The 24,781-nt window shown below is 36.0% G+C and overlaps 1 protein-coding gene across 1 annotated transcript in view; it reads left to right on the forward strand.

Annotated features, from left to right (window-relative positions):
* The window catches only part of CUBN (cubilin), a 256,759-nt gene that overhangs the window by 140,912 nt on the left and 91,066 nt on the right, over positions 1–24,781 (forward strand). Inside the window, exons 35-40 of the mRNA XM_008692037.2 lie at positions 521–649; positions 1,655–1,787; positions 12,480–12,685; positions 13,604–13,788; positions 15,477–15,669; positions 21,890–22,087. Coding sequence (XP_008690259.2) covers positions 521–649; positions 1,655–1,787; positions 12,480–12,685; positions 13,604–13,788; positions 15,477–15,669; positions 21,890–22,087 — 1,044 coding nt within the window. The remainder of the gene's footprint in view (positions 1–520; positions 650–1,654; positions 1,788–12,479; positions 12,686–13,603; positions 13,789–15,476; positions 15,670–21,889; positions 22,088–24,781) is intronic.

Consider the following 24,781-nt stretch of genomic DNA (forward strand, 5'->3'; position numbering starts at 1 on the left):
CCGCCCCGTTAATCCTCATATCCTTGTGATAGAGGTTTCATTATTATTGATAGTCTCTTTTCTCAAGTGGGGAAACTGAGGCACAGAGCACTTTGTCTTTTGACTTGTCTCAGGTCATGCAGCTAGCAAGTGGCTGAGCTAGGAGTTGAACCCATGTATTCTGGCTCCAACATCCACATTTTTTTTCTTTTTTTCTTTTTTTGGCTGTAATACATTGCTTTTAAGTGTTAGTGCATTTTGGGACCCTACTGTGCTGGAGATTTTAACGTTAGTTACATTAGGAGCCACGAAACTACATTTTTCTCATCTCCCTCTAATGCTCTTCAACATGTTTATAAATCATCTCTCCTATGCATGTATTTATTGTTTATATTAAATTCTCAGGCATTGTCTCAAACACCAACCCTGATTTAAAGTCTCCAAATAGTGATCTCTTCTTTTTGCTTTGTTCTCTTGTGGTTACTGGAAGTAACAGCCTGTGCCATGTCACGCTCCTTCTGCTTGTCCTGATCTCTTTCAGGCCGCTACTGTGGCACCTCCATGCCCCATCCCATCACTTCCTTCAGCAGTGCTCTGACGCTGAGGTTCGTCTCTGATTCCACATTGAATTCCGAAGGTTTCCATGCTACGTTTGCTGCTTCATCGTCAGGTAAGATAAGGTAGCAAATGGCGCTACTAGGTTAAGGGAAACGTGGTAGACATCCTTGGTTGGTTATTTGGGACTGTTCTACCTTCAGAATCGGGAGCTAGTTTCCTGAGATCACCTCCATGACTAACCTTACTGTGTTCCAATTTAGATTCACCTGCTTGTTATAAATTCTAATAGTAGTCAACGGTGTACCACATCTTCCTTGTCCCTTCATCTACTGACGGACGCTTGGGGTATTTCCATACCTTGGCTACTGTGACTCATGCTGCTAACAGTGAGCTCTGGGAAGAGGGAGAATTGGTTGGGATGACCTTGGAACAATCAGTGGTCTTCTTCATGGCACGTCTGTTAAGGCAACCCCTGACTGACAGTGTCCATTGGCATCTCTTATGAACGGACAGCTGCTATTCTCCCATCTCCCTGGGCTCCCCACTGGGCTCAGGCGGGTCCGGGTGTTGTCACTGATGGCAGGATGGATGGTGGCATGTAGGCAGGAGGGGATAGAGGAGCCACCCAGTGCTGGCTTGGCCAGCCAGGGGTGTGCTCTTGGTCAGCTGCCGGCTTTCTTGTCATTAGCAGTTAAAAGCACAAGACACCTAAAAGATTTGTGTGTGCATTTCAGTGTTCTCTTGAGAGGGAAAAGCTGGAATACTGCCTTCTGTTCAAGGCCAGTGTTGAAAATCATCCTGGGCAGAAATACTGAGCGGTTTTGGGATTAAAATATGTCTTTTATTACATAAAGTTACAGTTCACAGTGAGAAAAGGCTTTGGAAGAGAAACTGCCGAGGTTCCTTCTGATCTACCATGTCCTGTGGCTTACAGTTTTCAGTCTTCAGAATCTTTTCCTTATGATATATGACATGGATTTTTTTTTTTTTATTGGAATAGGAAATAGGATATCCTTTGATGCTGCTAACAGCTCCTCTCTGTTCTTTCTCCTTCATCTTACGGTATCTTGCATTCGATCTCTGCTCTGACACTCACTTTGTTTCTCTTTTCTTCCAGCTTGTGGTGGAACCTTCCACATGGCTGAAGGCATCTTCAACAGCCCTGGCTACCCGGAAGTTTATCCCTCTAATGTGGAGTGTGTCTGGAACATTGTCAGTTCCCCTGGCAACCGGCTCCAGCTGTCTTTTATGTAAATCCTTTTTTTTTTTTTTATAGTGTATTGTTTTAGTGTGAATGAGTCTGCAGGAAGGAAGCACGGTTACTAATAGAATGGACAACTAACAGCATGTGTGTCCAAGCAACTGTTAGAGAACATGGTGGGAACTTTAGGAAGTCTGTTTCCAAATTTCCTCTGTTTAGTCATAGTTTGGGTTATAAATGGCATTAAAATTTTCTTGAGAATGATTCTAGAGCCCTGCTTAACATTATGAGAAAGATATGCCTATGCTACTGGTGCATTAATTTGTGGAATGTTTATTTTCAGAGAACAGTAAATGTATCTTCTTTTGAATTAGACACATTTAGAGTCTTCCAGAGAAATACTAACATTCTTTCTTCCAGCAGAAATCCCCATCACCATGAAGCCTTCCTTTCCCTGTATACCATAGCCCTACCCCAGTCCACCTTACCATCTACTTCCAGAAAAATGCTTTTGGAAGTTTTTAGGAACTTAGTGGTTGGTATGTAAAATCACTTGTATGTTCCTAATTGAACTGTAAGACTTTGAATATGGACTGTGGTTATGGACTTAATAGTAGAATCCTGCCAAATTCAGCGTGGTCTTAGATTAAATTAAACAACAATAATGTGTTTTTCGAGAAGTAGTTAGTGAAAAGCACAGGATAAGTGACATGAGAATTTTTCATCAGTAGAGAGGTTACCTGTGATATACTGTACTGGTAGGAGACACTTAAATATGGAGCGAAATAATTTTGGCACTTAAATTGCCATTTTAAATTAAAGGTTACTTATTATATCATATCACATATTATTGAGCATCATTTTGGATTCTAATTCCATTTTTGAAAAAATAGAATAAATAACTTGTAACCATTGAGAGGATTATTTTGAGGACACTGGCCTGTTTAGTCAAAAAAAAAAAAATCTTGCTCCTTCTCTGAGACATGCCATTCTATGCGTCAAGAAAGGATTTTATTTTTATTTATTTATTTAAGAAGGGATTTTAAAAATGAAAGAACAGTCCCATTCATGGACCACGTTCAAACATCTGCAGTTGCTTTCTTTCAGCCCATCAATCAGACAGTGCTTCTTCAGGGTACAAGTGGCATTGTGTTAACACAAAGACACCCTCTGAGTGCCTGAGAGGCAAAGCGAGGTTAAGCTGCCACATGGAAAAGAAGTTTCTGTTTGCCTTTGTCTTTACTAAAAGCTCAAAGTTCTATAGGGGAAGAAATCTATGTATGTAAGTTTTACCTGATATATGTCTTCCTTTATCCAACAAGTATTTTTAAGCCCCTACTGTGTGCTCACATAGTCAGCACATGTGACTCCCAGGCCAGAGGCTCTCTATATAATGATGAATAAAACAGGATTATTGTTCTTATGATAGAGTCCAAAGTCCTTCACGTGGCTTACTAGGCCTCATAATTGCCAAATAACAAGGCTTCTTTCCTGGTCTTTTTCCTTTTAGTCTCCACCACATTCACACTGTTGACAATCTGACGTTCAGTGGGGACAGGAACCGGGCCAGGTGCAGGGAATGTTTAAGACAGACATCCCATTTCTTGATGAGTTACTAATAAATTAATGCCAAGAAGCTATTTATTTAAAACCTAAAGAGATTCATTCCATCTATACAGGATAATCATATACATATAAGGCCACCATTAGAGTTTAGGATATCAAATGTAAAATGTATAGCACAAGGGTGATGCATACCAGATGGTCAGTGAATGTGAAATTATCTCACTCTGCCATTTCTAAAATACCTTGTGTGGCAGTTCACGGTTAAATCCAAATGGATGATGCTGAGCTCTGTCTAGAAGATAGGAAATAAGCACAAAAAGCTCATTTTATTCATTTTACTGCTTAATGGAGACTAAATCCTAATTATCATATAGACAAATCTTAATGACTCAGCTTTTTCCTTGCTTGTTCATAAGAAGTTAATTTTAATTATTTTCTGTTACTTGCTTGAGTTTCATTTTTAAAACAAATTTTGTAGAATGCAAGATGTTCCTCTTTTTGTAGAGGATAATGAGAAGGGCTTTATGGCAAGGCCTGTGAGTTATTTCTGCCCTGGTCTAAACTGTATCCAGATGGGTGCTTGGAAACATTCCCCTGGGTTGTAGGAGAAGCATATGGAATACGTCAAGTTCAAAACCACAGGGTTTGGATTGTGGACACTGTGGTGAAATTGAATAAGGAGAAAAACTGGAGAAATTATGGTTGAATCTGTAACAAAAAGGAGGGGGGAGAAATAGAATCTAAAAAGGAGGGTTTTTTTGGTAACATAGATATTTAAATGGATTAACAGAAAATATATTTTATGATTGCAGAGTGCTTTTCGAAAAGTGATTGATCTTGATTCAAGAATCAAAATGAGATAATGAGAAACAGTGATTGTACTATTTTTGTTCCGCATCATATTTTTACTAACAGATCTCAGCCAAAGTCTTTGGAAAGAGGGTAGATTTGCTTATAAAATGTACTGGCCTAAAACAAAGACTTCCAAGAAAACAATAAACTTTTTAAAAAGTTTAATTTGATTCTTATAAGCATCATCCTACTCTCGTTTTTAATAAGATGTCCTTTCTGTGATTTGGCACTGGATTATACCAGTGCGGTACTCAAACAGAAGAGACTTTCACTTAGTAATCTTCTGCACCATTGGACCAAACTTAAGTGTACATACGGATCACGTGGGATCTTGCTAAAACCTACATTCTGATTTAGTTGGTTGGTGGGTCCTGATTCTTCCTTTAAACAAACTCTCAGGTGGTGTTGATGTTGCTGGACCACATATTGTACTTTGAGTAGAAAGTTCAGATCTGATTTCATGTAGATCACCTGTGGAGGCAAATGATCTCTCTTCCTTTCCTACTTTCTGAGAAGCAAAAACAAACCAAAAAAAGCAATTTCAGCATAATTCCTTATTGAAAATGTTATGGGTAATAAAACCGAGCCTGAATTTAAGTGCTAATTCATCATCCTAAAGACAGATTCAGAACAGTCGCTTGCCAGAAATGACTGTCGATAGAAACTTGGTATTACAAAAGAGTAAATTGTCAAGGAAGACAATGGGGGTAAGGACAAACATATGGTCTGCTTAGCTTGATGTGGATTTTTCCTGATTTCTTCTGCTACTCAGTTACTGATCATAGCTGGCTGCTAAAGCTGTGTCTAGAATATTGATACAGACGATCTATATTGTAATAACTCACCTTGTTGGGATTATGAGAGCCACAGACTCACTATTTGTCTGGCTAGAGACTGACCAATGCTAGTATCTGGCTTGAGAAGCAATGGTAGCGCAGATCTGACTTGTTTGTTCTAGCCTTTCGATTGGCAGTGAATGCTTGGAGGTGTGCCTGATAACATTCATCCCATAGAGGGGCTTGAGGAGCTCAGAACCTCCAGGCTGGTGGTCTGTCATCCTCATCCTTTAGCTGAGATAGAGCCCCAGGAGAGCACTCTACTTACTATCATGTGATATCTTGCAACACACAATGTTGAACATTGACTGAAAGATACACACAATAGAAAAGTAAGTTTTCTATTCTCGAGACATTTCCCCCCCTGACAGTTTCTTCTCTACAGTCTTTCTAGGTCATTCTTTCTTCTTTTTGTCTTGTCTTGCTTCTTCTCAGCAAAAACTCCCTCCGGTTACTTCTAAAAAAAGAATAGTTTGCATACACTTTCTCTACTTTTTTTTTTAACCATTACATTACTTTTTTCTTTAAAAGTTAACTTTAAAATTAATAAAATGTTACAGGGCAGCAAAAGTCCCCCTTATTTGTTCATCACAGAGTCAACCTGTATCTTGAATTGCATGTATATCACTTCCATCCATGTTTTTATAATTTTATAATATATACTATATTATATATGTAGAATATGTGTAGCATATATATCTATATCTGTGTCTCCATACACACTACCTAGTATTGCTTTCCAGTTTATGCTTTATGTAAATGGAATCATGCTTACTGATTGGACAGGAATTACATTGAATTTATACATTAATTTTTAGAAGGATCTTTATTGACTCTTCATATTCTTGAGTTTGGAATATCTGTGCATTTATTTAGTTCTTCTTTTATGTGTTTTGTTAAACTTTCACATTTTTTAAATGTTTTTTTATTATATTATGTTAGTCACCACACAGTACATCCCTGGTTTCTGATGTAAAGTTCGATGATTCATTAGTTGCGTATAACACCCAGTGCACCATGCAATACGTGCCCTCCTTACTACCCATCACCAGCCCATCCCATTCCCCCACCCCCCTCCCCTCTGAAGCCCTCAGTTTGTTTCTCAGAGTCCATAGTCTCTCATGCTTCATTCCCCCTTCTGATTACCCCCTCTTTCTTTATCCCTTTCTTCCCCTACCGATCTTCCTAGTTCTTATGTTCCATAGATGAGAGAAATCATATGATAATTGTCTTTCTCTGCTTTCACTTAGCATTATCTCCTCCAGTGCCATCCATGTTGCAGCAAATGTTGAGAACTCGTTCTTTCTGATAGCTGAGTAATATTCCTTTGTATATATGGACCACAACTTCTTAATCCAGTCATCTGTTGAAGGGCATCTCGGTTCCTTCCACGATTTAGCGATTGTGGACAATGCTGTTATGAACATTGGGGTGCATATGGCCCTTCTCTTCACTACGTCTGTATCTTTGGGGTAAATACCCAGTAGTGCAATGGCTGGGTCATAGGGTAGCTCAATTTTTAACTTTTTAAGGGACCTCCACACTGTTTTCCGGAGTGGCTGTACCAACTTGCATTCCCACTAACAATGTAGGAGGTATCCCCTTTCTCCACATCCTCTCCAGCAATTGTTGTTTCTTGCCTTGTCAATTTTTGCCATTCTAACTGGCGTAAGGTGGTATCTTAGTGTGGTTTTGATTTGAATTTCCCTGATGACATGATTTTGAACATTTTTTCATGTGTCTGTTAGCCATTTGTATGTCATCGTTGGAAAAGTGTCTGTTCATATCTTCTGCCCATTTTATGATTTGTTTATTTGTTTCTCACGTTTTGAGTTTGAGAAGTTCTTTGTAGATCTTGGATACCAGTCTTTTATCTGTAGTGTCATTTGCAAATATATTCTCCCATTCTGTGGGCTGCCTCTTAGTGTTTTTGACTGTTTCCTTGGCTGTGCAGAAGCTTTTTATCTTGATGAAGTCCCACAAGTTCATTTTATTTTTTGTTTCTCTTGCCTTTGTCATGAAAAAGTTTACTTTGGCCGATGTCGTAGAGGTTGCTGCCTATGTTCTTCTCTAGGATTTTGATGGATTCTTGTCTCACATCGAGGTCTTTCATCCATTTGGAGTTTATCTTTGTGTATGATGTGAGAGAGTGGTCAAGCTTCGTTCTTTTGCATGTAGCTGTCCAATTTTCCCAGCACCATTTATTGAAGAGACTGTGTTTTTTCCACTGGATGTTTTTTCCTGCTTTGTCAAAAATTAGTTGCCCAAACAGCCGAGGGTCTATTTCTGGGTTCTCTACTCTGTTCCATTTGTCTATGTGTCTGTTTTTGTGCCAGTACCATGCTGTCTTTGTGATCACAGCTTTGTAGTATAGCTTGAAATCCGGCATTGTGATGTGAAGCTTTGTTTTTCCTTTTCAACAGTTCTTGGCGATTCGGGGCCTTTTCTGGTTCCATACAAATTTAAGGACTATTTGTTCCAGTTCCTTGAAAAATGTCATTGGTATTTTGATCGGGATAGCATTGAAAGTGTAGATTGCTCTGGGTAGCATAGACATTTTAACTATGTTAATTCTTCTGATCCATGAGCATGGAATATTTTTCCATCTTTTTGTGTCTTCCTCAATGTCTATAGTTTCTAGAATATAGATCCTTTACGTCTCTGGTTAAGTTAATTCTAAGGTAACATATGGTTTTTGGTGCTATTGTAAATGGAATGGATTCCCTAATTTCTTTCTTCAGTCTCATTGTTCGTGTATAGAAATGCAACTGATTTCTGAGCATTGATTTTGTATCCCGCCACATTACTGAATTGCTCTATAACTTCTAATAGTTTGGGAGTGGATTCTTTTGGGTTTTCCATATAGTAAACTTTCACATTTTTTAAATAGAGGTCTTATAGTTAGACACCGTTTTTTGGTTGTTGCTGTTGAAAATGGCATCCATTTAAAACTTACAAATGTAACCTGGCCTCCTTACCAAAGATAACACCCTCTTAAATTATTTTTTCCTCTGATCAGTACCTCATTATGTGTCTACTTATTTACTATCTATCTTTCCTTCTTAAATAGAAGACCCTGAAAGGGAGGAATATTCTCTATGTTCTTCATTGTCCTACCCCCAACCCCCATGACAGTGTGAGACAATATAGAAGACAGTAAAAATTGTTTGTTGAGTAAATGTTGACTAAGTTGCAGTTCTAAGTTCTAAACTTTTGTTTGCAGATATAAGGAAACTCTATTGATTTTTGTGTATCTTACCCAGCAACCATTGTATACTTTTGAATGACAAAGATATTTTTCTCTTTTCTACTGCTGTATTTTTAGTGCCTAGAAGAGAACCTGACACATTAAAGTGCACACTAAATATTTATCAATGAATGAACCTTCCTGAATATTAATTGACAGCTCTTCTTTTCCAGTCCTTACAACCTTTCCCTCTTTTTCTTGTCTGTTTCCCTGGAAAACCCTTCAGCGTAATGTGGAACAAAGTTATGAGAGCAGGCTCCCTGTATTGTTTCTGATTCGAAGGAAATGCTTTAAAATTTTTACCTCCAAGTATACTTGCTGTAAGTGTTTGGTAGGCATTTCTTATCCCATTAAGAAAGTTTCCTTCTATTCCTAATTTTCTAATAGAATTTATGATGAGCAGGTGTTGAGTTTTATCAAAGGCTTTTTCTGCAATTGTCTTGATTCTCTCAGTATATTTTGCATCTATTTTTGTCTGTTAGTTGTGGGTACACGTGCATGTTCATGTGTATGTGTGTTGAATTTTCTTATTGATCTTCTATTCTTAAACCTTTGTTGGTACAATTTGATTAGATTTATATATTTTACAAATTGATGGATCCATTTTGCTTATATTTTATTTTGGATTTCTCATCTATATTGTTAGGTTGACCTACGCTTTTCTTTCTTTGACTTCCCTTGATTGGCTCTGCTCTCAAGATTATACTAACCTCAAAAGGCTGGAGTCTCACCCTCTTTTCTAATCTTTGTTGTGGTTTGCATAAGATTGAGGTTGGGCCATTGATTTATTGAAGCTTTGGTAGAGTTCCCCTATGAAATTATCTGGGCTCATATTATGGTTTTGTGTTATCTGTGCACAACTTTAAATATTGATTTCTGTTTGATTTAATGGACTTTTTTAGGTTTTTCATTTTTTCTCCAACTAGTTATATTTTATAGAAAGCTTAGAGTTCAAATTTATTGGCATAAGGTTTTTAATGGATATCATTAAAATTAAAAAGGTTTAAATGTATTTGAAATTAAGTCCTTTTCTTATTAGTTATATTGCTCATTTAAGCTTTCTTTTATTACTGATCAGTTTTATCAACAGTTTATACTTTATTAGTCTTGTCAAAGTAATAGCTTTTGATATTTTTATCTTTTCTCGTACTTCCTACATTTCTATTTCACTGACTTCAGATGTTGTCTTGTTGTTTCTTTATATCCTTTACGTTTTTTTCCTGCTTTGTTTTTCTAACTTTTAGGATTAGGCACCTAACTCCTTTTTCTTAATATTTGTTCTTTTATAGGCACTTAAAGCAATTAATTTCCCTCTAAATATTACTTTGCACTTTATAAATTTTAATACACAATGTTTTCACTCTCATTCAGTCCTAAATATAGTCTAATTTCCATTACAACTTTTTACTTAACACATGGTTTATATGGAAAGACATTTTGTTTCCAAATTATGGGACCTTTTGTTATCTCTGTTACTATATTCTCATTTTATTCTATAGTGGTCATAGAACATGTTTTTTTAATAGTTTTAATATTTTCTGAGACTTAATTTGTGGCCAACAAAATCGATACATTTTAATACATGTTAATGGGAACTTGAAAAGAATAATTGTAGAGAACTTGTAAATTCAAATTACTGGGTGTTATAGAAAGTTTGTTATTGTTTTGTTGTTGCTATAATTGTAATTCACCATCTCATGGGAAACCACAAAAATCATCTGTTTTAGTCCTTAGTATATTTGAAAAATAATTCTATAGGGGACTCTCAGAAACTGCTCCTTTAAAAGTTACTAATTTATTTTTAGCAACCAAATCCTATAGCCTGTTCTTAGTCTCAGATCTGTGCATTATTTGATACTCATCATCACTCAGTTTCACCCTCTCTTTCATTTTCTCTCTTGACTTTTATGACATGACGTTGAACTTGTTTTTATCCTCTTTTTCACACTTACTCCTGTGTTTCTGTTTCCTCTTCCTCTTAATATACTCAAAATGCAGGTGTTCCCCTAAGCTTCTGCTGTCATCTCTTCTCTTTCTCTCTATTAATTACCTCCCACATGTTCATTTCTAAACCCCAGTCTCGCCGTGCTTTCAGCTCTTATCATATACACGTAGGTGATTTCCAAGTACAGCCCCCGAGCCTCTTTTGAAGTCCAAACTACAAATTAGCTCCAACAAATAGTTCTACTTTGGTAATACACCGTTTTGTTAGATTCAGTATACCTAAAAACAAAAATATATTTTCCTGCTGTCCCCAGTTATTATATTGTTATATTATATTGCCATTATATGTTACTGCAGGGTAATTTTCTCAAGCAGATCTGTGGTGATCTAATTTTACCACTTAAAATTCAAGTGTCTTTTTAATATGGTAAAAGATATATAATATAAAAAAATAGTGTTTTACCTATTTTTATGTATACAATTCAGTGGCATTACATACATTTACAATTCTGTGCAACCATCACTACTATCCTTTTCTTTATTTCCCTTGGGTAATTACCTTGGAGAGGAACTTCTGGACCATTAATGGGATGTGTATTTCATTTCATAAGCAACTGCCAAATAATTATTCAAAATGGTCCCATCAGTATACATTGCCCCCCAGAAATATATGAGACTTCTAGTTGCTGTGTACGCTTGCCAACATTTGATCTTGTCAGTCTTTTTTATTTTAGCCATTCTGATGGGTATGAAATGATAACTTACAGTGGTATTTAATTTCCATTGTTCTGATGACTCATGACAGAGTACTTTGGACATTCTCATTGGCTACCCACTCAACTTCTTTTAAGAGTCTGTTCAAATCTTTTGTCATTATTGACTTGGTTATTTGTTTTTTTCATAGTTTATTTGTAGGAATTCCTTTTATATTCCAGATACGAGTCCCTTGTTAGATATATGCTTTGTAATTATCTCTTCTCCCCCCCCCTGCACAGTCTGTAACTTGCCTATTCGTTTTCTTAGTCACATCTTTAACGAGGAGAAATTTTAATTTTTGATGAACTCGAATTTGTTCATTTTTTAAATCTTATGGTTAATGCCTTTTGCATTCAATCTAAGAAATATTTGCCTTCCCCAAGGTTTTAAAGACATTCTCTGTTTTCTTCTAGGAGCTTTATGTTTCTAGCTCTTATGTTTACATCTATAAGGAATGTTAAATTATTTCTGTGTATAGAGAGAGGCAAAGGTTGAGGGTTTTGTTTTTTTGTTTTTTTTCCTCCATAAGGATATTCAGTTACTGAAGCACCACCTGTTAGAATGACTTTCTTTTCCCCATTGAATTGTCTTGGCAGTGTGGATTGGGTTGTACTGACTGTATATTTATATATCCAAGTTTATAAAACATTAAGGCCAAGTTCTGAAAGCATTCATTTAGCACCTACATGTTCCAGACTCTATATGTTACTAGTGACAATCATGAAATAGATATTATTTCCTATCCTTTAGTCCCCCATGTCTCATAACAACAGAATATAATACAAGTTGAATAGGCCACATTTCTGAACAGTAGCCTTTATATTTACAAATCCTATATTTATTCTGTCTTTTCAGAAATTAAGTATAGATACCTTTGACTGGCACTTAAACTCTGGCAAAATTAGCCCATCATACTGCTTCGGCTAGGTCTTCTAATGTTTTCCTAAAAGTACTCAATGTTCTAACCAAACTGGATCTCACACTGATTTCTAAATATGCCCACTAAATATAGTAACAGAGATAACTTAGCTGCTACTATGACAAATTAAGGGTAAGTTTCTCAGTACAATCAATATTTTATCAACATGCATTCTCTGCTCACCATTTCTGTACCTTGAATACAGCTGCAGTTTACATTTCCATCTCAAAAAAATCTCTCCATCAAGCTGGTACTGAGCCTCACAATCAGATATGATACCTCTGCCTCCAAATCTTCTAACACTTTCAGGTCTGAGGGCACTTAAGATATTCTGCCTTATAAGATATATTTTTTTTCCTGTATTCTAGAATGCCCGATCTTTCCCCCTAGAAAGAAAACTCCTCAAAGTCAGCGTATTAATTGTCTTTGTAGCTCTTGAATAAGGATTTCAACAATTTGACTGAAAGAAATTTTTTGAATTCACTCAGTTATTGTAGTTAAAGTTAAAGAAAGTTTTATAAAGAACAGTTTAACCCAGCAGATGTTTCAGGATAATGCCAAAGCTTATTCTACCAATTTAATCTTCCTAAACTCTCCCCCTCCTCCGCCCCCCCAAATTAGCACTTTCCAGTTGGAGGATTCTCAGGACTGTAGTAGAGATTTTGTGGAGGTCCGCGAAGGAAACGCCACCGGTCACTTGGTGGGACGATACTGTGGAAATGTCCTCCCCCTCAATTATTCATCCATTGTTGGGCATATCCTGTGGATCAGATTTGTCTCAGATGGCTCAGGTAGTGGCACAGGCTTCCAAGCCACATTTACTAAAAGTAAGTTGCTTCTTTTTTCTTGAATGTCTTCCAGAAAACATCCTATGAACTAGAAACAATAACAAATTTCTTAGTAACACACAAAGTTAAAACTATTCCTGAACTCTGTTCTCCTAGATTTATTATATTTGTGGAATTTCTTAATTTTGAAATTTATTATAAAAACTAAATTACATATGAATGGCCTCTAAGAGTAGGGGAGAGCATTCTCAATGGCTCTAGTATTCTCTTTAAGCTTTAGTTTCTACCTAATGTTATATTAAACTTTTTGTATGATATTTTTTAGAGCCTTCTAATGCATTATAGCTCAGGTTTAGTATATTGATATCAACTGTATTTCATTTGTTCTTATCAACTCTATATTCGTCAAATTCAAAACATTTAGTATTATTTTAGGATCGAATTAACTGCTTAGATATAACAAGGTTTTCTTCTAGTAGAATAAAATGTTAAATATTTTTATTTTCTAACGTGACTTTTTCATAATTAGCTATTCTTCATGTGGTTCCAATATGTCAATTTCCCTTATCAAATTTTTAAAAACATGCCCCATTCTTTTGTAACACAAAGTAAAAGAGGTAAACAAAAATTACAGAAGGAGCCTGGTAATACCCCATTGCATGTCCTCAAGTCTCCTGGGGGCTGGGAACCCCTTTTCACATGGGAAGTTATCTCCTCTTTTCACACCATGCAACCTTCTTAGGAGATGGAATTCCATTCACAAAATCACTGTTCTCCAAGGAATTAATAGATAGTACAGAAACCAAAAGGGAAGCAATATTTCTTTCAGTGTTCAGAATAGAAATCACAGTCAATTAAAAGTCCATCCTTTTCAATACCCCTTGCCTTTTGTTTCTTTCATTTTATTAAAGAGCTGTTCTAAGTACATCTGATTTACTACTCTGTTTTCCCTCGTAGTATTTGGCAATGATAATATTGTGGGAACTCATGGGAAAGTTGCCTCTCCCTTATGGCCTGGACGTTACCCCCACAACTCTAATTACCAATGGGTAGTAAATGTGAATGCATCTCAAGTTATCCATGGTAGAATCTTGGAGATGGACATTGAAGCAGCACTTAGCTGCTACTATGACAAATTAAGGGTAAGTTTCTAAGTACAATCAATATTTATAAATTTTGGTGAATTTCTATTTGCAAAAATAAACCCAAGTTACTGTCTATTGAAGCATTTGCAAATCACATGAAATGGTCTTCCCTAAATCATGATTACCCCTTCTAGGTTACTGATGAAAAGGTAATTCTGGTATTATATTTTTTATCTTTGGATTCTGTATCAAAGTTTGCTTTAGCATCATTGTAATTTACCTATTGGGCTTTGTCTATGCATGTGTTATACCTTAAGTATTTATTATACCTTATATCCCATTTTCTTGTGTATTCTTATGTTAAAAGTTTGTTAAAAGTTTGAAGGATCATTTTAAAAATAAATAAATAATTGTGGTGGTTATTGCCATTCAGACATTGGTTGTTGCATCAATTTCAGAAACACTACCACATTCTTTTTTTTTTTTTTTTCTCAGCTTTATTCAGGTATATCTGACAAATAAATATTGTGTATATATATATAAGATGTACAACTTGATGTTTAAATATATGTATATATTGTGAATAATCACTACAGTCAAGCTAATTAATATATCTACCACCTTGCATGGTTATCATTTGGATTTTTTTTGTGCATGGTGAGAATATTTAAGATTTACCCTCTTAGCAAGTTTCAAGTATAAAATACACACAGTATTACCTATTACAGTATTAGCTGTAGTCACATTGCTGCACATTAGATCTCCAAAATTATTCATCTTGCGTAACTAAAAATTTGTAAACTTTGACCAAAATCTCCCTATTTCCCTCTCTTCCCATCCTCTGCAACCATCATTCTACTTTTTCCTTCTATGAGTTTAACTATTCTATCAGATTCTCAAAGACCAGAATTCCATTCCATCGGATTCATCTTGGGTCTACAGTGCCTCACATAGAATTCAGTACCTAATAGATGCTCATTATGTGTGGAAATCATTATTTACATAGTCTGAAAAACTTAGCTTATATAGTAGCTTCAGTAGAGAAATTTATAACAATTATAATGAACTTGTTCCAAATTATTTAGAAGATGAAGGAAAAGAGGAAATGTGGTTGGATAGCATTCATCCACATGTGCTGAAAAAAAATGTGCTCCATGCTCTATTTGTGATGATCAAAATGTGTCTCTAAATAGGTAATTTAATATTTCAAACCAAATGAAAAAATGTATTGAGTGCTTTGAATGTGTGGTGATCACTTGCAAGTTGTGATTCTTTTGTTGTCATTAATTCTGCTTTCAGTTACCTGTCCACTTTCATTAAACCTTTCCTCTTTCTTCTTGTTTTCTCCCTTTCTTTCTAATTCCTTTCTTTGAGGCCCCAAAGCATTCAGTAATGTCGATGGTTGTACAACCATCTTGATTCCTACTTTTCCACCCCCAAATTTTACTGTAAATCAAATAATGAGCTGTATCACATAGCGCTTGTGTATTAACACAAGTCTGCAGCAAAGATAAAGTTATTTTAAAACACCTTACATTTTTTGCAATCATATTTTATATTTAATGGTGCTTTGTATTTGGACTGATATATAATGTTTACTTATTTTTTCCCATAATGATGAAATTATAATAACATAAGGCAACCTTTGGTTTTCTTTTTTATGAAGAAAAATAGAGGTAATTGCCTAAATTCAGTGTTTTATTACCAGTTTTTCTTTTTCTTTCTTTCTTTTTTTTTACATGCAGATTTATGATGGCCTTGGTGTTCATTCCCGCCTGATTGGAACTTACTGTGGTACCCAGACCGCAACTTTTAGCTCCTCTAGAAATTCTTTGACATTTCAGTTTTCTTCTGACTCTTCAATCACAGGGAAAGGATTCCTTCTGGAGTGGTTTGCAGTGAATGTCTCTGTTGGACCTTTACCTACTATTGCTACAGGTATGTTTGGTGATAAATGAAATTCAGTTTAGGGGCTGATATGTGTGGGCTAGTCTTTCTAAGGGTCTTACCATAACAGAAGCCAAACACGTGAATGACTAAGAAGAATAAGTACAGCCCTAAAGCCCTTCCTCCATACGTACAGGTGTTCTTTTAATTTCATACATACTGCATTTTGTAAAAACTGTACATGTGCTTTTTAAAAATGCTCGTTTCCCATTATATTTTTTATTTTATTTAGGGGTTTGATATCCATGAGGCATTCTACTTATAACTTTTCTTTCCTTCCTTCCTTCCTTCCTTCCTTCCTTCCTTCCTTCCTTCCTTCCTTCCTTCTTTTTAGAGAGAGAGGGCACACAAGGAGGGTGGAGGGGCAGAGAGAGAGAGAATCTGAAACAGGGTCCACACTCAGCATGGAGCCCAATGCAGGGCTCGATCTCATGACCGTGAGATCGTGACCTGAACAGAAATCAAGAGTTAGACACTTAACTGACTGAGCCACCCAGGTGCCCCTATTTATAATTTCTAGAGACCCCTTTAGAGATCTCTGAAAATTTGATTTGTAAATACTATATGTGCTCCCACACATAAAATACACACATACAACATTATGGATCAACTAGTAGACAGAAGTACCTATGTTTCCTCTATATTTAATTTTAAATGTACCTTCAGAAATGCTTCACTTTCTCCTTGGTTGGTTGCAAGCCTTCATGTTTCATGGTAAAATTAGCCTAATTGTTAAACTTTTATTTCACTGTGTTTAAGACCTCCTTAATTCCCTCATTAAGCAGAGTTGGGGGAGACTGATTTTTCCTTAATAATTTGTTTAAACAATTTTGAATGGCTTTTATGGGTTGGCATAGAAGTTTGACAGACATTTCTTGGAGGATATTATCAGTCCTTGGTATACAGTTGACCTTTGAACAACACAAGTTTAAAACTGCATGGGATTTTAAAAAATCCACTTATATGAGAATTTTTTTCAGTAAACACAGTACAGTGCTGTAAATATGTTTTCTCTTCCTTGTGATTTTCTTAGCATTTTCTTTTCTCTAGCTTACTTTATTGTAAGAATACAGCATATAATACACATAACATACAAAATATGTGTTAATTGACTATGTCATCAATAAGACTTCTGGTCAACAGTAGTCTATTAGTAATTAAGTTCTTGGGGAGTCAAGGTTACATGGATTTTTGAGGCACCTGACTGGCTCAGTTGGTAGAGCACATGACTCAATCTCAGGGTCATGAGCTCAAGTCCACATTGAGCATGTAGCCTACTTAAAAAAAAAGTTACATGGATTTTTGACTGTGCTGGGAGATGGCACCCCTAAGCCCCTCATTGTTCCAGGGTCAGCTATACCCAATTGAGACACATTATCATAGGTTCTCATTGAAGAATATTCAAACTTTGAACTTGTTCTAAGACTACGCAGATCCTAAAAGATTAGAATCTATTTGTTTCTAGCTTCTTGGGAATTTGTATTGGCAAAGAAAACTGGTAAAGGTATAATTCATACTTGTTTTTATTTAATGGCCCTGGAGTATTCTCTTCTGAGATGTTATTTTCACCTCCCTTACAAGATGCTTCCATAGCATTGAATATGAATTTGTTTCCTAAAATATTAATCTACTTATCTAAGAGCAAAGAATCATCAACAAGATTGTCAAATGTAATTTAGAGCTATCCATTTAATTCCAGAAAGCTCTCATAAGTAAACTTGAGTTAAGCTTTTTTTGTATCCACAAATCTCAAGTTAGAAAAGGAATCACTTACTCGTGCAAAATATTATATAAACAAATATAATTTAGTACTCAAAAAATGACAAATTCTCTTCTGGTGCTTCTGCTCTGTAATTATATGGTTTAAGTGGATAAGCAAATGCAATATCATAAATCTTATATTCCTCAATCAAGAACAAGGGAAAAGGAAAGTGAGAAGGTAAGATAATTTTATGATTTACTAGGTATCTAGAACATTCTGAAAGATTTATTAAAACTAAAAAAAAAAAGCTTAACATTTTAGAATGTATTAATATATTGAACATTGTACCCTCAGCATTTCTTACACATACATATATTTAGTTTAATTCAATAAACATTTATTGAGGATTTGTTATAGATATATCAAGGTGACTAAGAAACAAAGATATGATCTCAGCTCCCCAGGAGCTTAAAAATAATTGGGAAAAGCAAAGCATTCATAGGTCACTTAAATAACAATATAGCAATTAAATTATTTAATGACAAAGCAGGTGGTACAGGCAGAAGAAAAGCAAGCAAAGGAAGTTGAGCTTAATGTGGGCTAGAATCATCTGAAGGAAATTAAACATGTCAAGTAGGAAAACATTAGTCAGCATATCAGTCAGGACATATTTAGTTATGCTGCAGTAACAAACAGTTCCAAACTCTGAGTTGCTGAAAAATAATAGTTTCTTTCTGGTTTGCGCTACACATTCCTTTTAGATTAACTAGGTGCCTTGTCATCAGTATCACTCCATAGCCCAGGCTGCTGGACCTGACATTGTCTAGGGCATTGACTGTGATCATGGCAGGAGGACAGAGAGCCCTGGGATATCTCAGTGTAGAAGTGCTCATCTTAAAAGGGACACAAGTCATTTTGCTCATAAGTCATTGGCTCAAACTGGTCAAATGGTCTCATTCAACCATAAAAGTACCAGGAAATGTAATTTCACCATGTGTTTGGAAATGAGGAAAAAAATGAGTATTTTATTTAGTGTGACAACTGCCTTTCATAAATTCAAGATAAGAAATATTTCACATAGAGGAAAATCTTAACATTTGAAGACTCTGAGTAACATTCATATCTTTCACTTGAAAATTGCTTTCATTTGTCTCTTTTTTCTTTACTTCTGTAGCCTGTGTGGTAATAGGATAAAGGAATTAAGACGTAGTCCTATAAAAGTTTACACTCACTTTCTGGTGGTCCTAGTAAGATTCAAACATGTACTGATATAAAAGTCATAAACCTCTGGAATGGTGGAATAAGGATCTCTGAAAATCCATTCCTGTGTAAAAACAATGAGAACATTGTCAAAATCAACTTTTGAGAACTCTGGAAATTAATCAAAGCTTGCTATAATCTAGAGTGTTTATTCAGGGATGATGGCTGAATCTCAGTGAAACAGTCAACTTTCTGGCATCATAATTCTCCCTATTTCCATCTCTCCCCTTGTCTCAGTTTTGTAGTTGCCTTTCAGTATCCTCACAACTTTGGTAGCTGTGAAAACTAGCAGCCTAACAAGTATTGAAAGGGGTAGAACAGGTCTGGAGCTACCGAAACATCCTATTCCTAAGGAATTGCCATTGTTTGACCTATCTGGCAACTTCCTAGGAGAGCTCCATTCTCAGGACTTGTCTTCATTTGACCTGCCTCAGAGGTTGCTCAGTGCCAATAGCTCTATCCCCAGTGTGTTTATGGAAAACAATCAGTGGCAATTATTTAATGTCACAATTGCATGTGGCAGTGATACCAGCTGCAGCTAACAAGAGACTGAATAAAACTGTAAAAAGAAAAATGTGGGGAGTGAGATATCCATAGGGAGCTTTGGAAAACTCTGACATCTATCTGGGAATCTAGAAAGCCACACATATGTGCAGGGCTGTGCACATGTCCAAGAAAAGACACAAGAAGGCCCTAATCTCTTACCTCTATATGATCTTGAGGATCTGTGTAAGCAGGAAGCAAAGTCTAAGGCAGAGTTGTAAACTGCCAGCTAGAGCCTTATAGGCATATCCCAACACAAACAGACTTTGAATTAGCTATCATAAATATGTTAAATAGTTAAAAGGAACCATGTCTAAAGAACTAAAGGAAAATATGGGAATAATGTATCACCAAGGAGAAAATATCAAAAAAGTGATAGAAATTATTAAAAGAAAAAAAAAAACCCAGCCTACTAGAAATTCTGGAGTTGAAATGTATCATAATTGAAATGAAAAATCCCTGGAGAGGCTCGAGGACAGATTTGAGCAGGCAGAAGAAAGAATCAGTGAACTTGAAGATAGGTCAATTGAGATTAGCCTGTCTGTGAGAAAGAAAGAAAAGACTGAAAAAATTTGTTCAGAGCCTCAGAAATTATCAGTTATACTAACATATGTACAATGAGAGTCCCAGAAGAGGAGGGAAAGGAGAACAAAGAATATTTGAAGAAATAGTATCTGAATACTTCCCAAATTTGACAAAAAATATTAATCTACACATCCAAGAAGTTCAGTAAATTCCAAATAGGATAAACTCACTGAAACCCACACCTAGACACATCACAAAATATCAAATCTGAGAAAAAGGGGTCATCTTCAAAGGACCAAGAGAAAGTGACCTATCATGTAAAAGGAGTCCTCAATGAGATTAATACCTCCCTTCTCATCAGAGACCATGAAGGCCAGAAAGCAGTGGAATGACATATTCAAAGTGCTGAAATAAAAAGATCGTTGATTAAAAATCTATATCTAGCAAATGTATCCTCCAAACTAAGTAGAAATTAAAACACTCCCAGATAAATGAAAGTTCAGAGATTTTATTGCTAGCAGATCAACTGTACAAGAAATTCTAGTGGGAGGCCTTCAGGCTGAAATGAAAGTACCATAGCATGTTTTCAGTACTACTAAACAGTAAGAGAAGGGCATAAGTAAATATGAAGACAATGTAAGTGTATTTTTGTTTGTAGATCTTTTCTTCTGCTTTCTGATATAAAGACAACTACATCAAGAAATGACTATAAAACTATGTTGATGGGGTTGTAATGTTTAAATATATAATCTTTATGACAATAATAGCATCAAAGGATGGGAGGGTTGGAATGGAATTATATTAGAGCAAAGTTTTGTATACTATTCAAACTACTAAATTAATATTAATCCAAACTACATTTTTGCAAATTAAAAGGCTGATTGTAATCCCTAGAACAACCACTGAGAAAATAACTTAAAAATATATATAGTAAAAAAAAAGAACAAGTGAATTAAAGTGGTATACTGGAAAATATATATTTAGCACTCACTAGGATGATTATAATCAATAAGACAAACAGTAACAAGTGTTGGCAAGGATGTGGAGAAATTGGAACCCTGTGTATTGCTGGTAAAAATATAAAAAGTTGTAACCATTTTGGAAAACAGTTTAGTAGTTCCTCAAGAATTGAAACACTGGGTTATCATATGATCCAGCAATTAAATTCCTAGTCAAATACCTAATGGCATTGAAAACATATTCCACGCAAAAATTTATACATTGAATGTCCATAGAAGCATTTTTCATAATAGTGAAAAAGCAGAAACAACCCAAATGTCAAACAGTTGATAAAATTTAATGTGGTCTATCCATAGAGTGGAGTACTATTAGCCTTAAAACAAAGAAATGAGTGAATGAAGGGAAATGAAGGAAGTACTGATGTGATGCCTGCTGCAATACGGATGAGCCTTAAAACATGCTAAGTGAATGAAGCTAGCTGCAAAAGCTAATCACATATTGTATGATTATATTTATATGAAATGTCAAGAACAGGCAAAGCCATAGACAGAGACAGAAAGTTGATTCGTGGTTCCCATGGACTGGTAGAGTGGAAAACAAGCAAGCTATCAGTGGTAATGGGTTTAAAGTGTCTTGGAATGGTGAAAATCTTCTAAAATGGTCAATGAGGGTTACAGAACTTTGTGAATATACTAAAACCCACTGAATTGTATATTTTAAAAGGGTTAGTTTTATGAGATCAATAAAACTAATTTTAAACAAACTGAGTGAGAAATAAAGGCTGTTGTTATACTTTTCACCAAATTGAAAATTATTTCAAGGTTGCCCAGATATAAATTACATGGTGAATATTTATGCTGAAAAAGTGAAGATTGAAGTCCAGAGGAAACATGAAGAATAGTAACAAGAGAATCACAATAGGGTCTTCCACATGGACTAACTTTGTACTCAACAGATAACAGACACTAATCAATAAATGGGCCATGTGGCAAAACTATGGTGAAAAAAGCGAATCAAGTGTGTTTTTCTTACACAAAAGTCAAATTAAGGGAAATCGCAGCTGTGTGAGTCAGCAGGTTTAATAAAATATTTGTAGATTTCTTTGAGAACTCTGTTTTAATTGGTTGTTTCCTCTCGGTTCAGGGCCGCCACTGTAAAATAAACGTGCTAGATTTTCTCCCATCAGAGTTATTTCATAGATGTTGTTTTTTCCGTCAATAGGTGCTTGCGGTGGCTTCCTGAGGACAGGAGATGCGCCCGTCTTTCTCTTCTCCCCAGGCTGGCCCGAAAGCTACAGCAACAACGTGGACTGTATGTGGCTTATTCAGGCTCCAGATTCTACTGTGGAACTCAACATCCTTTCCCTGGACATCGAAGCTCACAGAACATGCGACTATGACAAACTTATGATAAGAGATGGTGAGAAACATTGAAACAAAACAAAAAGCTACCAAGTTTCAGCCCTAACATGTATTTAGTTACGTTCGGTTACGATAATACTTGTTTGCTACCTCCATCAGTTTTGTATGGAAGTTCCCAGGTATTATGGTCAATGAAGGCACCCGATAGCAGAATTGGCTACAATTGCTAAAGAATGTAAGAAAAGTATTAAAATTGCCTGTAACAGAGGAATGCACGTACTATGTCAGGGACAGATTACACTCCTAAGAAAAAGCACTACCTTTGGCTTACGTAGGAAGTAATGGTCTAAGTTTCCAGATGGTGTTGCTTTCTTGTTGAAAGGCCTTGGAGATAAATTTTTGATATTTTATACCTATGGCTCTAAGATCCAAGTGTGAAGAAGTATATATAATTGCAATATATTCAATTCTCTTTGTCTACTGAATCTCTGGGTAGAATAGGCAGAATTAAGGGCTAACATTTTTCACTTTTTCCTCTATGCACAGGTGTGGTGTTGCTATGCAATGAGTGGAGGATAAGCATAATGCTAAAATGCAATATGTACAAAACTGTGCTTCACAATTCACATGGCTGGAGTGGTGTTTCTCACAGGGCAAGACCCAGACCAACAGAGACGGTGTCACCAGGGAACTTGTTAGAAATGCAAATCTTTCAGCCACAACTCAGACCTACTAAAATAAAAACTCTCAGGATGGGTCCTAGATCTGTGATTTAAAAAGCCTTCCATGCAGGGCCGTGTTTAGGGTGAGGATCATGCAAACTGCAGAGTCAGATTCTGCCTTGGTTTAAAATTTTGATAGTTTGAGCATTTTACATTAAGTTTTAATTTTTAAAATATTGCACTAAAATATTATTTATCTTGATTTCTAAGGTCTTTGGCCCCTCCTTGAATATTGCCCATGATGCAAGTACTTCACTTGCCTGACCCTTGTCCCTGCCTCCAGGTGGTAATGATGGTCCCTAAAGTTTGAACACCACTACCTGCCATGATGCAGACATTGCTACCTCACATGCCTACCTAGACAACAGGGAACATCACTAGGGAAGTGTGAAACTGGAGAACAGAGTTAAAGGGGCAGCTACTAGGAAGGCAGGCTCAGTGTTATTTAGCTTCCTGTTTTCTAAGAGATACGAAAGATATAGAATTTTCTGTGGACTTCCCAATTGATAGATTTTGAAAATTAATGAAAAATGCTATAGAGCCTTTTGTGGACCAAACAAACATGTGTTTGCTTTTTTCCCATAGGTTACTAGTATGCAAGCTCTTGTCTCCCTTATCCCCTCAACCCTAGACTTTCACAAAGTACTGTTAGAAGATGGCAGAGGTGCTTTATTGTCCTTCTATAGAGGCTGGGTGCCAAAACTCAAATCAGCCATACAAATGAGATGAGATGATAAATCTTAACTTTCCCCCCTTTTCTTATCAACCGTCAGCTATTAGCATATTGCCCAGAGAAATTATCATCTTTTCTCACATCAAGGCATTCCTGTGGATGTTAAAATTTAAAACTTTTCATGTAATGATATGAGTGTGTCCTTGCACACATATTCTGAGTGAAGAGAATCTAGTAAAACTTTAAAAAAAATATCCTCAGTAGGTAACTCCAGTAATGAAGTAAATTATGGTTAACCTTTTAACATTCACTTTCTATTGTTTCACCAACAATTCTTCAGAAGCCTGAAGCCTGAGAGTTGTTTTCTTCTTCTGTGTGACCTTGCACAAAATACTAAGTGGCTCCGCTTCTGTTTTATTGTCTGTGAAAGAGAGACCAATATCTACTTCTTGGAGTTGTTATATCAGGGAACATAATACATGCAAAAGTCCCCAGCGGAAGTCCTGGCATTTTATAGATGTGGAATTCAGAATTGTTTAAGTTAGATTTCAATTTACTTTGCTAAATATATTTCTAAAATAGGTTTCATCATGAACTCTTTATAGACTGGAAGTGTTCTTGCTGAGACATCGAGCTTGGGAGCTCAGCAAATTGACTTATATGCCAAAACAATGGCAGTGTTTTAAATTGGAGTGTGACCTATCCAAAGAGATTTTTATTCATAACATGAGTAGGTACTGAATAGGCTCATTAGTCCCTTATATGTTTCTTTACTCATTCAAGAAGTAGCTATTGAGTGCCGACTGTGGGGGTTGGTGGGTATTTTGTTCATTTGCACAGTGTTTAGTCTACATTTAGAATAAAATTTCAAGTCCCACTCCAATTGTTTGTTCTTTGTTCAGCCAGTTTTGTGGTTTGTTTGTTTGTTTGTTTGTTTTTTGCTTCTGAGTAGCAGGGGCAAATCACATTCTGAAGCAAATAAATATCTAAAGCCATTGACCACCAGCAATAATACTTACAGGCCACTTGTGCCATTGGCCAGTCATCACAAGCCTTTGGCCTGTGGCCCTTGGTTCCAGGCTAGTTGTGGACATTACTGGGCCACCCCAGAGAGGGCCCTGCAGCCTTCCTGGGAGACCTGAGTCACTCTCCCACCTGCTTATTCATTTTACAGGATTGTGATGGTTCAAGACTGAATCCATTTTTCCCAGACCACGTACCAACAAATTTTACATGCCTAAGATTCCCCCAAATTGAGGTTCTGTGAAACTACATTGGCCCTAGAAAAAGTTAAAAAAAAAAAACAAACAGTTATAAAAAGGGGAAGAAAGGCAAAAAAATAATTGTGCCAAAAATC

This window comes from Ursus maritimus, unplaced genomic scaffold (assembly GCF_017311325.1).
Source record: "Ursus maritimus isolate PB19 unplaced genomic scaffold, ASM1731132v1 scaffold_31, whole genome shotgun sequence".
NCBI lineage: Eukaryota > Metazoa > Chordata > Mammalia > Carnivora > Ursidae > Ursus > Ursus maritimus.